Source organism: Talaromyces rugulosus, chromosome IV, assembly GCF_013368755.1.
Source record: "Talaromyces rugulosus chromosome IV, complete sequence".
NCBI classification, from domain to species: Eukaryota; Fungi; Ascomycota; class Eurotiomycetes; order Eurotiales; family Trichocomaceae; genus Talaromyces; species Talaromyces rugulosus.
This window is the reverse complement of record NC_049564.1, coordinates 466184-481849: the sequence shown is the minus strand read 5'-3', so window position 1 is coordinate 481849 and position 15666 is coordinate 466184. Positions and strand designations below refer to the sequence as shown.

The following is a 15666-nucleotide window of genomic DNA, read 5'->3' as shown; positions in this document are numbered from 1 at the left end:
ATTACTGAGTCCTGAAGATTGATGATGCGTCTTCGCCACGCCAGGGGAGGAGCTTTTAGTGCTGAACCACGGCGTACTTCAGCCCTTTTCAGCTGCCGGCTGCAGCGGAGTGGGGGCGGATTATATAGCTAGCCAACCAGAAACCAGAGTCCGTGCTTATTCTATCTAAGCTCAGGCGCTAGCCGCAAAGGGAAACTTCATACATCGCTCTTTATGGACTTCATGAAAGATGATGCAAAGAACAGGTATTATGTTGCAAAATAGATCTTAATAGTCGTCATTATCAGTCAGCTCCCACCGGGCTTTTAGGACTTGATACGGCTTCTTCATCGGCCAGGCGTGCATACTATTGAGTTTGTCGATAATGCCCACTAACGCGCTCCGTTCTGACTGATCGGTGAAGTACTCGCCATAGAGCATGATACTGATCGCAGCATTGATCAACGCCGGTCGTGATTTTGAATGACCGAGGGCAATGCCGCACAGCCTGAAAATGATTGAGCGAACTTGCGCCTCGGCTTTACGGTGCGCAGAACGATACTGTGGAGCATTTCTAGATCTGGTGATTAGGAGATAAGAGGATTCTAACAATGAAAACGGGGAGAGTTCCTCTTACTCTAAATTGGGATTCTCTGCAATCATAATCATGCGGGCTAGTTCAAAATGCTGGGCGCCAGTCATCTGGGCGTCAGAACTGTACCAAACCGTGGGAAACATTTCCCCTTTAGACTTGTCGGCCTTTCGATCAAGCAAAGGAGTAAACATTCCCAAGTATTCATCCGCCAGGTGCTGCTGCTGCATGTTGAGACTTTCTAGATTCACCGTAAATTTAGCAAATGCATACTCGAATTGTGCTACTAGAAAGAGGAGACTCACCCCATTCGTGCTCGGACTTATCTCCCCAGCGCCATTTCGTGACATTACCCGCATGCATAATCAAAGCATTCGCCGCAGAAGATCCATGGGATACACCAGGCTCAAGGCCTATGCGAAGACAACGCTCCCTTGTCAGAGAATAATATATTTCTTGCCTTATGGCCATCCAATAAATGGCGCTGGGGAGTCCTCCGGGAATTGAAGTCGATGCCGTGGTCTCTATAATAGCTTGTGTGACGGCCAGGAAATTAGCTTGACGGTGAGGGTGGATTCCAGTATTTCTGTGGATATCCGAGTCGCTTTCAATCTCATCTTCCTCAAGCTCTTCATACTGCCGCAAAATAACGGCTGCTGCCATTATATTCTCTTGCTCTTCCTTATCGTGAATGTTGTGAAACCCTAATAAAGCCGGGATACACTGAAGCATGTACTCGACCGGGGTAGACGTCGTCAGATCCGGGAGTAAAAATCCATGATACTCTACTCCACGTGGAGTCTTATATTGTAACAAGCGGCTAAGGTGTCGTGACGATACTGCTAAAATAGCATTAAGAAGAGGCGGACTGTTTCGTGCTCGGGACGGGACCAAACACTGGAAATGCCTTTCTTCGTCGCAGAGATCAAACTAGAGTAAGATTAGCATTGATTTGCGAAGTTTGCCAGCCATGTACTATACCCAAGGGGAAATTTCTTCAATCCAAAACCTCAGAAGACAAGCTTCTTGGATGTTTTTTAACGGTTGAACAGGGAAAATCGGTGTTGGTTTCTGAGAAATTGTAGTGACTGACGGTGTCGAGCAGCTAAACACATCTGAGTTGCTGCCATCGATAGACCTTCCTACACTTTCATTAAAGCTGGCATTCGATAGAATACCGTGGTGCTCAACACCCGTTGATGGGGTTGCTATAGGAACATGTAAATCCACTGGAGTGGGCGAAATAGATTGCCCACTAGAGGGCACACTTTCTTGGAAGACATCATTTCCTAAGATAGGCTCAGCAACACTGGCCTTCTTTGCTGCTAATGAATCACCTATCGCCGGACCGGCATTGCGAGGTTGGTGGTCGGGTTCCGTTTGGGAGCTGCGAGGCACGCCTGATGGTGGGCACGATGTGTCAAACACCTGTTGCAGGTCTGGATCCTCAGCCTGCACTGTCTTGGAAGCATATTTCCTAGTTTCGCGGATGCGTAGTTGTGCTGCAGAATGTAAGTTCGAAGTCAGTGTTCATCATCCGTTCTCCAGGAGTCCAACTACATGCTGCAAGGGGCATATACCATTCTTAGGCTTGCTGTTTACCCAGCTCTGTTCAACTGGAAACCGATTGTCGTAATTTGCCTTAGATCCTTGACAAAACACGGCCCTTCTTTGAACGCGGACGCAATCCAGGTCTCTTGCTACGCATCGTCGACATTTGGGTCTCTGTTCATCACCTGAGGCAAATCATCAGCGAAACCGTACTAGCAAATTAAATAGTCACGAAGAAGATTTGCAGTGTGATTTTGTGCATATCATGCTCACATTTCAGGTGTCTCTCTGTGGCTTTGTGTTAGCAATCTCATGCAAGACTTTGAAGGCCGGCCAAGACTCGGACTGAGAAGAGATTATTACCACGACAAGAGTGACAAGGCTTCCTGACAAGCGGGCGAGACTGTGCTGCCATTGTTCGAACATAGTCATCCTGCAGGCTGAAGCTGTAACAAGAGCCGTGGGTCCTAGAAATGAGCCTGGCAAGGAAGAAGTCGGCGGGGAAGATGCCAAGAAAATGCGGCGAAACCTTCCGTAAAGAGTAGTATAAAATACGGAGAAGTTCCACTAGTGGAAAAGCCAATCGGGAAAGAGAAGCCCCACCTTGCGATAAGGTGAACTATACGCCTGTTAGAGGAATAACCGATTTCTGAAGAGTTTATGAGATTTAATACCAAAGAAGTTGCCCGTGTTTTATGGCCATGAATTTGCTACTTGAAAGCGTTCTCCAGTCGTTTGACTGACCTGAATAGGAAAGACCGCGGTTTCAAACATTGAAATAGGAAACCCACCAGGTTAGCAATCACTTAATTATGGTTCTTATCTTTTTTTCACTGTCAGTGGTAAATTAACAACCACCAATTTGGCGACCTATTTGGGTTATCTTTCATTGGGGTAACGAGGCAAAAGTTTTACGAAATACCGAGATAATGAAATCCTAGGTTTTAAGAACCTTAATTCAAGGCAGAACAGGCTGTCTCGCCCTATATACTTTCTAAATCTAATTTTTTTTCAAGCTGCATCACTTCAATCGTTCACCATTTTCGTTGAATCGCACCACCTCGCCAGACAACAGAGCATCCTGCAACGCACGGCCGATTTGCATCACCTTGATTCCTGTTTCCAGAGGCAAGGGAACCGGTTCATTTCTCAAAATTGACCGCGTGAATTCGTTTGCCTCTGTGGCAAATGCATCTTCGAATCGTTGCCAGTATTCGGGCTGGACCTCGTTCCTCATACCAAGTTTATCGGCAAACACAACATTATTGCTCTTCGGCATCACATTGACCATGACCTTACCATGTGTTCCTGTAATCTCGGTACACACGTCATGGCCGTGGGCTTGAGTGCGCGAGCAATAGAAGTACGCAATCTTTCCACCCCAGTATTCGACCATTCCGACCGCATTATCCACGTCGGAGAGCGCCTCGAGTTCAGGATGATGTTGAAGGGTGCCGGCGGCCCAGCATGCCTTTGGAACGGGATTTCCCAAATACCAAAGCGACAGGTCGATATCATGGATCGCACAGTCGACAAATATCCCGCCGTTTCGAGCAGCATATCGCACAAAAAATCCAGTATCGTCAAGAAGATCGCAAGTATTAGAGCGAACAATGAACGGGCTACCGACAGCCTGGCCATCGAAGATCTTGGAAGCCGCATCACGGTACGAGGCATCGAAGCGTCGCGAGAAGCCTGCCATTACTTTGAGCTCGGGATGTTTTTTGGCAGTGTCGACAACAGACTGGGCCTGAATAGTTCATTTGCATCAGCTTCAAGTCCTCACATAAAACCATAACCTTTCTATTTTACACACCTCTTCGAGATTGTGACCTAACGGCTTCTCACAGAGCACATGAAGCCCCTTTTCTATGGCCCCTAGAGTATGAGGCGCATGAGCATCTGTGCTACTTGAGACCCAGACCGCTTGCAGCCCGGGATGATTGAGCATGTCATCGTATTTGTCGTAAACAGCAACTTTGAAATCGCGGTACTCCTCGTTCTGTTTGGCCCATTCGACTTCGGAAGGCTCAGAGCTGCACACGGCTACAATTTGCGCGCGTGGAACTCGGTAAAGCAATGTGTGAACGTGTCGCTTGCCCTGTATACAAATGAATTAGTCGCTTCATGTTGAATGTGTTGATTCATACTCTCGTACCATTCGACCAAGGCCGACAACAGCAATCTTGAGACTTGTCATCACTGATGGTGTGCAGTGATCTAAAATCGATTTCAAGCCCCAGAAATGGTGGTTAAATTTTGGGTTGAGCTTTTTTGGAAAGATTCTTGAGCTGCATCATGCGCTCTATTTATAATGCGACCACCACCAAGTGTTATTTTCATTCGTGCATAATCACACCGTCGACCTTTTTTTGGTCATACGTATTTTGAATGGAGCATACCCCTCATCCCCTCAATCTTTCTTTGATACAGTGATGGAGTTGCACTTTTAGCGGCGGCTGTTACCATTATCGGCAGCAGTGCGGCGGTAGTTACCCTTTCTGGTACTATACACACCCCGCATTTTCTACTACAACTGTGTAGTGTTAGACAGAACGTCAAATGACGTCGATCTATTGACAGGGTAATTGTGATTTGATTACCAATTTACGAATAATAATAATTCTAGATGTGCTTTCAAGTAAATTGACTTTTGCTGCATTTTCCAGTGCACTAGCTGACGTGCATGGCATTTCATGAATGATCGGGGCACTCCGCATTGCTAAACACAATCAACGTGATAGTGATACGGAATTTCATTTTCGATCATACAGATAATATCAATTGATATAGACTGACCGCAATAGATAATAGTCAGACAATAAACATCAAGTCCTACCTTTTTTGATCTTTCGCTCAAATAACTGGGGATATGCTTGCTCAGTCAGGGCATTCGGCATTGCTAAATATAATCAACAGCGTGTGTGTTAGTGGTACGTTTTCGATTGTACGATAATATCAACCACAACATGCCAGCAGCAGCTAGACAATAAACATCAAGCCTTACCTTCTACTTCTCTTCAATTACTCATCCTCATCGGAGAGAATCTTCTGTGTTTACGACGGCCCATTCTATTACGATCTTAGTGTTTATCCTCCAATAAACGCTTGAGAACCTGGAAAATGCCCTGGTGATATGAGCATCTCACTTTCGATTGTACAGATAATGTACAAACCAACCACGACACGTAACTGCTGGACGATAAGCTTACACCTTCACGCGGTGTCCGGTGTCAATTTTCTTCAGGAGAAACCAAGATAGGCAAATAGTAAGGTTGTAATCTTTCTCTTGGTGAATGATAATTCTGACTTGGTTCTCTTCGCAGGTCGGAGTCGAAGAAATGCGAGGATCGTGCCTGCTTGCGGCATCAAGGGGCAGAAACAACCCGCCTTTGTTTAGATTAGAGAGACTAGCTACTAGGCGCAGGGTAACTTGCTTCAAACTCGTCCTGATTCGGATCTGAATCTGAACTCGTCATGACCACCATCCGCGGCATCTTCATCTTGGGTTACATCAACAGCGATCGACGCCACGTTACAGATGAGAGCTTCGAGTTCGCTTTGGTCTTTTCTCCCATCAAAATGGATATTTGACACCATGTGGTGGAAATGGAGGCCTCCCACGCACCGTATGATATTTGGCTTCCCTGTTGGCCACCACACGCATGATGCTGACAATCTAGATCTCTGAAGGGCATCAATCTTCTGAACTTGCCAATCTGCGACTGATTCAATGATTTATTGCTACTGAAGAACCAAAAAATGTTAAATCACTGATTTATTCTTTGATTTTATTCCTTAATAATCTTTCAAGTTTCTTTTTCAACTTCGATATATTTTTTGACTTTAAATTTCTACTCAAAATTCTGCAGGTATTACTTTTTTTGTAAGTATTTATTGATTTATCTTTTTTCAACTTTTCACTTGGACATTATTTCTCGACTAGTACCAAATTTGATCCGCCTTTGAATTTTATTTCGACTTGCAACCTACAGTAACCTTCCCATTCCCATGTTTAACGGTCGCCATGAACATTGCTTTTCCCAAAATTTCACACTTCCACCAGACATTTTATTTATCAAAGAGCATATTCTTCTTTTATCCTCTCTTTGCACGCTAATTTCGACTTGGGCTTGCTTTTATTTACTCGACCATCGCTTTCTATTTTATACACCTTTTGATTAGGTGAAGTGGACTTTTTTTTCTTCACCGAACCATTTCTACTATTCTTTACGGCGAGAGATCTTTTAACTGACCGATGATTTTCGGTGGTTCCAATACTTTTCTCCACGATAGTCACAGACTACCTCATCTGGCCATGTTAACCGGCCAGACTTTACCACACTTGGTGTAATTATTACTTTAAGCTCTTTCATTGAGGGCGCCGAAACCCCCCTCCTGGAGGAGCGCCACCCACAACATCAAAACCAAAACTCGGTTCGGAATGCACCGCCGCATGGTAGAAAAGACCGCACTTCCAACCCCTTTCCGGCCATTTTTGGAAAAATATGCCACGTCTGTCAAAGCAGAAGTTTGCTTTTAATGTGATCGAAAAACGCTTGTGGATAGCCAAACTTCCCATGCGCCACTACATGGTAGAAGAGCTTCATATTCTTTGTGAGTTCCAGGCAATATTACGTTTGCAACCTACCTCGTTGAGACTGCAATATATTTCGTTGATACTGATATTCTTCTCAGTTGATAGATACTATTTTGTCCTCTATTTGTCAAACTCTCCACAGCCAGTTGCAATCTCAGAGTATGCTTACCAGGCCACCCCAACTCCCCATACACCCACAGGCTACAGTTTTACTGATTTTCCAATCATTTACTTTCGGAAACAGATATTCAACTTCTTAAAAACACATTGTCATACCCCTGCTATTTTGTGCGCAGGACCACGACAACAACATTTCAGCAATTGGATGCTTCCTTTGGCTATCCACTATTACCACGCTGCTTGCAAAAAGCAGGGGTTGAATCCTCTGGTCGCAGTCCTAGCGGCTAGGCGACTCTAAATGACATGATCTCTGGCCAGCTGCCTACATATATCCCACGAAAATTTTCTCTCTAGACTGCAACTCATCCGACAATGGTGTCAGACACTTTCGCCCTGCAATCAGCGAGGGCTGTACAAGGGCATTCTCCGTTCCATATCCTATAGAAGAATAAACATGGGCATAGAATACACCTACACAGAATCCGATAAGGGCCCGTTCCTCCACTGATCCAGCTTTATATCCAAAATGAATCTTATATATTCACCTTTAAGGTTAGAATCTTGGGAGGCCCCCCCGTTAGAATGTCCTTTAGATTGCGTGCAACCATTAAGTTGTTTTTTGATTAGATATTTGGAAAATTTGTAATGTAAAGGGAGGAGGGGGGCGTTAACGTAGGAAAAATGAGTAAAAATTGCCCTTGCAGTTGGTTGCATGGAAAAGTAAGTGACCAAACAAGGACAACTCAACTACACCTACATATCTTCTTATTAAATGAAAATTTTAGAGAACCATGTTTGCCGAGATATTAGGCATAATGTGATGTCGCATGCAACAATTAGCAGTAGCATTCGCCCTTGTTGAAAGAACAAGGGTGTTTGCGGCGATATGTGTGAGGGGCGCTGATTGCGAGGTACGATTTCTTCCTCCTCCGTAACTTCCTTGACCACTACTACTAGTAGGAGGAGGAGGAGGAGGAGGAGGCGCCCCTGTTGGCGATATTATGATGCTAGATACCGACGATGTCGGCGGTGCCGCCACCTCACGAACGTCAATTCTGTGACCTCCTGCTGCTGAAGCAGTATGAATGGGACCGGAGAGCTATCCTCGACAAGACCTTTGTTTTTTGTGAAAATTCCATCACTGGAATATTCGTTTGTCTTCTGGGAGTTTCTAGATAGAATCTACGGATTCCAAGGTGGAGGAATCAGCCATCTCCGCCTGAATTCAATCAATAACCGGCTTGAAGGACACTACAAAGAGCAGATAAAATTTCTGTATTTCCTCTATTGTTAGTTATGAGAGCTTAAAAATTTATTATTCCATTTACAAATCTAATGTGAATGAAGATAATGCGAGAGCGAATATTTCCTAATTTGGAAAGCCTGCGTTCCCGACCGCCCCACTCATGCAGGACTATACCATATATGGTTAGCAATACTATGGGGATGTACCAATATGATTGGTGCAAAGTTGGAGTAAAAACCGCCCCGTTATTTTATTGGGAATATCAAGAGGAAACAAAGACCACGCCCCATGTCTTCTTTTGATACCGAAGAGTACATTGGATCACATGAGGGGAAAATTTTTACGCGAGTTAAGCGAATAATGATCACGTGTGTCTTAATCTTTTCCCACAGTCTAATCTTTCCTCCCCCCCACCACCGGATGAAGTCTCTCCCAAGTCACAGGTGAACCTTGATATCTTGAAACTCGTGGTCAAATTTCATACGAAGATTGTTTTTTGATTCGATACGGGTCGTCCTTCTTCTTCTTCTTCTTCTTCTTCTTCATCTTCGTCGTCGCCATCATCGGGAGGGTGGTAGAGTCTAAAATACGAGCCACTATGACCTGTGAGTGATCCAACTTAGCACGCTTACTTGTAGAAAATGTGACTGACATTCTCTAGATCTTGTGGACGTCGGTTTTTTACCTTTTTTCAAAACTACTTTCCCATATTCAAAATGTCGTCCGTTTCACGCCCAAAACGTCGTAGTGACGAAACCGTTTATGACGAACCTAGTTCCGATGAACATGATTTTGCACCGAGACAGGCCTTTTGCCATCATCATCGCCGTTGAGTGATTGAAGATTCTGACGACGACGATTGGTCTGTACCTCCCCCGTGGAGGACTCTGATACTTGTGGGGATGGCAAGACTCTCCAGTCTTCGACATCGAATTCATCGTTCCTATCCGTTGAGGATTCCGAGATAGATAATATCCTGGACGACTCTCTTGGCCCTTCCCAGAGCGAGGAGCTTGAAATTGGTAATGAGGGTGTTCTTTACGAACCAGGGGATGAGGATGGAGACGAAGAAGACGCGGACGATTTTGAATCGTCGAGTGAAGTTCAAGGTTTGATAGAGGATTCTTGTGAATCTTTTGAGAACCTTTGCGTAACGCCATCGCTTTGCTGATCGAGTGAGCCAAAACCCATGACTTCAAGAATATGGAGTCATCTCAAAAGCCAATTACATGGGGTTTCTGGGGCCTTCTGGTTAGAGTGTCTGTCAACTTTCTTTTGAATCTTTATCTGCCCGCAATTCCATACAAGGTTCAGACTCTATTCGAGAAAAAGACTTGGATGTTGGAGGACTTTATGTCCCTGACCTCTGCTGAGCATGACCTACGCCTAGGCGTATATGGAAACTTCTCTACCTCGTAAGCCGAAGGATGGGATGCTTTGTGAGTGCTACATTGGCCCCACAAGCCTTCAGGAAAGAATTTCGATCGACATAGGGTACGCCAATCATGGTATTGAAAAAATGCCCAAGGATTTTGAAAGAAAGGGGCTTTCATTACTGGCAGATGGGTCGAGGAGGCGTTCCCACCGCACTTTAAAGTGCTGGCGCCACCACCACCACTACAATGTCCGGTAAGTGATCCAACTCAAGATACCATCATATAAAAAAAAAACATGACTGATGAGCTCTAGACCGTATGGAGGTCGACCATGCCCCTGCCGGCCCAACGTTGGTCGCCTGTGTGTCAATGGTGGCGTCGGGTGTCCCCCCTGCATCCTCCGACCTGCTCCCCCTACCTTGTCTGGCCCTGCTGGTGAGAAGGTAGGTCTATCTGAAATACCTATTGCTTGATTTACGGTAGCTGATTTTATGGGAACAGCTAGCAAAAGTAACAACACCACCACCGCCACCACCAGCAGGGGCGCCTCCTGCTGGAGATACCAATATGCCTGATGCTGAAGGCGATGATACCGAACCCTCCCCGGCCCAAATAACAGGAAGAGCCGCCGCCCTCGAATCGGGGCAGTGTGTGCAGAGGGCGGTGGTGCGACAAAGAAGCAGCAGCAGCAGCAGCAGAAGACTGACCCCTTTCGGGTCCAACCCAGTCGCACCCCAGAACGACCGGTCCGTGTTCCTATGGAGTTGGTTGGCGCCGCAAAGGCGCTAAGAAAAGAGCTTGAGGAGATCGAGAAGGAGACCGAGGTAGAAAACAGATTTAAAAAACTTCTATCTACCCAGATGAGCGAGGTAGATAAAAGGATCAATGACATGGCGAAGGCCCGGGAGGGCAAAATTGAAGACGAGCGGCGTATCCTTGCGGCCGTCAATTGCCGCAAGAAGGGCCCAAAAAATGATTTGAAATGGTCTCTGTGTGTGGATGCGGGTGTATCTGGCCCTGCTGGTAAAAAGGTAAGTCTATCTGAAATACCTATAGCTTGATGTACAGTAGCTGATTTTATGGGAACAGCCAGCAAAATCAACACCACCACCACCACCTGCTGGGGCGACCCCCCAACGCCCAGCAGCAGCATCAACGACAACACCTGCGGCGGGCTCCCTCATTCTGAACCGTAAGGCTAACGACATATCAACAGCCCGCGAGCTAGCCTGCACCCCGCCCCCGACAAGTAAAGCTAAAGGAGGAGGAAGTCGTACTTGATATCACGATTGGTTTCACAGTATTGAATCAAGAAAGAGGATTGTTGATTATCAAGGCCTCAAATAGCTTTTGCAGACAATCTTTGCGATAAGGAAAAACAAGGCCCTACTAAATCACACTTCAGGGCCTTAGCTGTCTTTGAGCAACCAATGGAAAAGGGATATTTACTTTTGCTAGAAGGGATTTTATGGTCCTCTTTCAGTCATATAAATATCACCACTACCATGAGCATGCACCAAAGGCTTCTTTTGATCTTGTCGACAAGATCTCGGGCGTTATGAAATCACCCTCTCTTTCGTGCTGTGGATTGGGCTAAATGGGGCCTGGCTGTTGCGCCAGGGTTTCTGAAACTCAACGTCCAAGACACCATCGCCGTGCTATAATGGGTAGTGCAGGCGAATGACATATCCTGGACGAAGGTGACTCTTTGATTCCTCTAAACCCTTGGGTTCGTATATTTGCAGTCTATGCTACAAGTGTAGACGGCGAACTGGGACCTCTCCAAGCGCCTCGGTCGTGGCAAGGGTCAGCGAAAAACAAGAGCGTGTCGCCATAGCCATGCTGGAGGCGGAGACCTCGCATGTGGCTGTTGTTCTAGGGGCAGAACCTCAATTTCCTCGCTACAGCGGGGATAAGGTTCGCCAACACAAAATTTATCCGAATTTCCTAGAGATGGTTCTCTGCAGATTTTGTCATATGTTTGTAGAGGAACACAACCGTCTCCGGGAGGAGGAAGAAATCGAGCAATTCCAGCGTATCTTTGAGTTGATTATTACAAGACAACGCCAAGGAGATGTCCTATGCGAGAACTGCGGAGCAATTTATGGCCACCCAACCTGCCGTGGACAACACAGGTCCAACGCAGATACTGGCTTGATACTTTTCTCTGGCTGTGAAGAATACCAGTGCCACAACCGCAAGGGTCGTGATCCATTGTTGCTGCGGCGCCTTGAGAAGGTGTATGAAGTAGATCAAAAGCGAGCAAGGGGTGATCCGGTGCTGTGTGCCTTCTGTCATAGAACAGAACCTGCTACTGGCAGAAATTTTCATGTCTCGCGGACGGGCATTGGCCCTTCCTGTATGCGCAGAGATTGCCGAAGAGACGCAGGAATGACAATCCAGCAGAGAGCGCGAAGAGAGTTCGTCGCGCTACCGCACATAGATTCCTTAAAGGAAAACGCGATGCCAGCGAAGATGTCCGTTGCATTTATTGTGGCGATGCCGAAGGGGAGGGAGCGCCTGGGAAACTGTATTCCGTCACAAGAGACGGATACGGTCCCTATTGCCATCGGGAACAGTGCAGAACAGACGCTGGAGCAGAGAAGGATCCTGCTTACCCAATACCCAACTCGTCGAGATAACCTCCCAAAGAGCCATTAGATCTTTGTGTGCTTTTGTCACGAGCTCTCGTCCTGGTGGAAGTTTTCTAGAGAGGTAATCTCTTCAGGAACCGAGTAATTCGTGGTGAAAACTTTTCTGGTTGCTGACTCGAGAGCCCGGGGAATGATCAAAGAAGTTTGTTTGTTTGCTCCTTTTTTTTCTTTCTATTTTATGTATTTATTATTAGCTAGGTTCGGTGAAACATGTTTGACTGCCAAGCGTGGATATCAATTGATATAAGTAATACACGGGAACAGCTTCTAAACTGCTTTTGAATCCACTAACGTCAGCCTGCTTCAGAGATTTTTAAAAGTGAAAAAAAAAATTGAATACTAAAGATTTAAATATTAAGTTTAAATAAGGATTACAAAAAAGTCAATCAAGTAATTGATTAAGTGATCAATCATATCTATAATAATATTAGTTTACACATGGAGTAATCAAGCGGCGACATACTATGTAGGAAACCGCTTTTTATGTAGGTAACATAACCAAACTACACAAGGAGGGGGGAAAATATTAAAAAACTCATTTAAATTACCCTAACTAATCGATACAAGACTTGCAATCAAACGCATGGTACATAACGAGTACAACTCCTCCAAATTGCGCCTTTCCTGTAACACAAAAAAAGAAACACACCGGTAGATCCTCTCATTTCTATAGAGGAACGGTCATGTGTTCTCCTCTCCCTGTTTTTGGCTCCCCCTTTTCCAGTCTCACCCCGCATATTTGTACAGCATATGAAAAAAGGTAAGAAAGTAAACAATGGGTTTCAAGAACAAAATCGTCAATCTGAAATTCTCCCAGAAACAGGTTTGAAAAGGTTCATAGAGAACGAGATCGCGCAGCAAGAGCCATCTTTCTTTTCCTTTCCCTTTTAAAGATCGAGACTCTTGTAATCTGCGCCAGGATGAGCACTCAATGGCTGAACGCCGTTCCTCATATCTGCCTGGGGATGGTTGAATTGATAACGAACACCTATTCCGGCAGAAGCAGCATCATTGATGGCTTGGTTGGTCTCGTCGCCGGGGGCTTGCAAACTGGTTGCTTGCAGCGCATCCTGGACCTCCTTAACCCTCTTCTTGAAAGCCATTCGGTCAAGGAAAAGCTGTTGCCGGGCTTGCTCAAGTTCTCGCCTCTCGGCCTCGATGATTTCTTCCATTTCGTTGAACTGCTCCAGCTTGATCTCGAATTTCTGAAGTGTAACATTGACTGCAGCAGATACAAGGCGTGTCATTTCGCGTTCTTCATGGGAAGCAAGGGCACCAGCACGGGCGGCCGAAGCTGCGAGAGCGACTGTAGAGAGAGATTCGCGCTTCTCGCCTGTTGACTCCACTTGACGAACGATGTCCACGTCCATCGAGTCCTCGGTCTTGAGGCCTTCAACGCCCTTATCTTTGCCCTTTTCGGCTTCAGGCGCTTCCTTGTTCAGCTGGCTTCTGAGTTCTTTTCGGATTTGCTCGACAGATCGGCCTGCGGCGGCAGCGGCGACCGATGGCTCGGCCATTTGAGCGAGGAAAGCAACCACTGACAGAACTGGGTTGTCAAGTTGGCTAATTGGGTCCCGTCCTTGCAGTGCGCGAATCGTTCCATCGTTGGGTCCATCAATATCCTCGACATACTTGTCCTCAATCTCTAATTGAAGGAATTTCATCACACATTCTTCTCTTGTCCTAGTTCCCACGTGTTCTGCAATCTGGTGCCAGTCGTCATCGAAGTTCTCAATTCCTTCGAGAAGCAATACAAGTTCCGCATCAGACCAAGGTGCGTCCTTGTCTGGAATGTTGGTGTATTCTTTCTCCTCTAATCTAACAAAGTCTGCTGCGTTGTGGCTAGAAGGAAGTCTACCCTGCAAGAAACAGCTGGGGCAAACATCGTACTTGTTACCGGGGGCATTGGAGTTTGTGGATACCGGAGTGGATTTGGCATAATGGAAGCGCAGGCGGGTACAATCGATACCACAGGACCAGCAATTGAAAACCTTGCGGGGTTCTCGGGCGGCGCTCTCCATCGCTTTGGTAGCAGATTCGGAGGATGTGCCATTCGGAGCGGGAGTATCGCCATTGGTCTGTTTTTCCTTGTCTTCGACCGGTGTGATCTCTTTGCCTTTGTCGTCGTAGATGTTGCGCCGAATCTCGAGGTTAAGATCTGCCTTTGCAGGGGTGGCGGACGCAGCGCGATCAGTGGCAGCCAAAGGCTTGCCCGGGGTCACTACATGGTTGGGCCCGGGCTGGAAAGGGTGTAATCCTCGTGGCGTATCTGCGACAGCACGGAAATGCCCTGTAAATGGGGGACCGATGTTTGAAGGGCGAGTTTGTGGGTCAACCTTTGGTTTTATTAGTAACATGATTATCGATTAGTCTAATTGCACGCACCTGGTAGTTGATCAAGCCCCATTGCTCGAGAAAAGAATGGACTCGCATGATAGCGCAAACATCACCGGCAAGATTTCGACGGCAAGCAGTCACAGTCAAGTATTCTATAGGATTCAAGCGATAAGTGTTAATCATGAAATCTCTATAGTCCTTGTAGACCGCTGGAGTCTTGCTGCGGTTGCGCCCGTTGAAGAACTCGCCCATGGCTTTCTTCTCAATAGGGTGAATCTGGTGCATATCGAACCAACTTGAGTAGCTTGGTAAGATAATCGAATGCGTCTGCGAAACAAGATGGTCGCGCGCGGAAGCTTCAAGCGCGGCCTTGTCCTGCGCCGATTGCTCCTCGCTAACACCTTCGCCTTGGCCATCTGCGGTCTCGTCGGCGCCATTCTCCTTCTTGGTGTCGCTTTCGAGGCCGCCCATCTCTTCGTCTTCGGGCTCTGCATCGTTATCCTGGGGCCGTGGGGATGCAGGAGCATCTAGTGGGTTATCCGAGCCCTCATCGGCGTTTTTGATAGGAGAGTCTTGGGGAGGTTGCGACGCTGGAAGGATGTCAACATCAACACCATGGTCGCAAACTTGGTTACAAAGGGGGAAGTACCTGAGGCCTGGCTAGCATCCCCAACATCTTGGGCAGCTATGCCGGACTGGTTTTCATCACCAGGCTGGGTGGAAACGTTCTGAATCTCATCCATGGTCGCGTGTGAGATGGAGTTAGATCGTAATCTAGGCGGGTTGAGAGGCGCTATGCCAATCGCCGGACAGCAATGCTCCTTCAAGCCGGGTGCAAGTGCACACTGCGCGTTCTATCAACAGTGTTGCCAGAGCTGGCCGTGGTTTTTCGCGGGAATAACACGATTATAACCCTAAGACGGATGCCTGCAACAGACACGGGGATTGATTCGCAGGTGCTGGACGATCGCGAACACGTACGGGGATGGCTGCGATGCTCTCCCCAAAATCTCGCGCGGCAACGCAGCCTCTGACGCTAACCGCATTAGGTTGCGCCACATAAAAAGCCACGATATGTTATGTAAGCATCTGTGGCTGGTATTCATAGATTGGTCTTCTACTTCTCATGATCGACCACAATTTGTATGAACAGGCTAATAATGATAGCCATATTCTACGTACTTTTGCTGAGGCTAAGCTCTTTTACTGAG

General features: G+C 46.6%; 4 protein-coding genes across 4 annotated transcripts; 2 read left to right on the top strand and 2 right to left on the bottom strand.

Annotated features, from left to right (window-relative positions):
* Positions 1-267: 267 nt before the first annotated feature.
* Positions 268-4322, bottom strand: TRUGW13939_06945 (uncharacterized protein; the record flags this gene model as incomplete). Its single annotated transcript, XM_035490087.1, has 7 exons — positions 268-559; positions 617-812; positions 877-1501; positions 1553-2073; positions 3161-3872; positions 3939-4223; positions 4281-4322. 7 exons carry the CDS (start codon positions 4320-4322, stop codon positions 268-270), a joined length of 2673 nt encoding a protein of 890 aa, XP_035345980.1.
* A 5388-nt stretch (positions 4323-9710) lies between these two features.
* On the top strand, positions 9711-10745 carry TRUGW13939_06944 (uncharacterized protein; the record flags this gene model as incomplete). The annotated part of the gene is made up of 5 exons (XM_035490086.1): positions 9711-9717; positions 9778-9899; positions 9966-10111; positions 10192-10495; positions 10554-10745. The coding sequence occupies 5 exons, from the start codon at positions 9711-9713 to the stop codon at positions 10743-10745; spliced, it is 771 nt and encodes a 256-aa protein (XP_035345979.1).
* Positions 10746-11303: 558 nt separating this feature from the next.
* Positions 11304-12125, top strand: TRUGW13939_06943 (uncharacterized protein; the record flags this gene model as incomplete). The annotated part of the gene is made up of 1 exon (XM_035490085.1): positions 11304-12125. The coding sequence occupies one exon, from the start codon at positions 11304-11306 to the stop codon at positions 12123-12125; it is 822 nt and encodes a 273-aa protein (XP_035345978.1).
* Positions 12126-13005: 880 nt separating this feature from the next.
* TRUGW13939_06942 (uncharacterized protein) lies at positions 13006-15198 on the bottom strand (the record flags this gene model as incomplete). Its single annotated transcript, XM_035490084.1, has 3 exons — positions 13006-14454; positions 14504-15045; positions 15105-15198. The coding sequence occupies 3 exons, from the start codon at positions 15196-15198 to the stop codon at positions 13006-13008; spliced, it is 2085 nt and encodes a 694-aa protein (XP_035345977.1).
* Between the last annotated feature and the right edge of the window lie 468 nt (positions 15199-15666).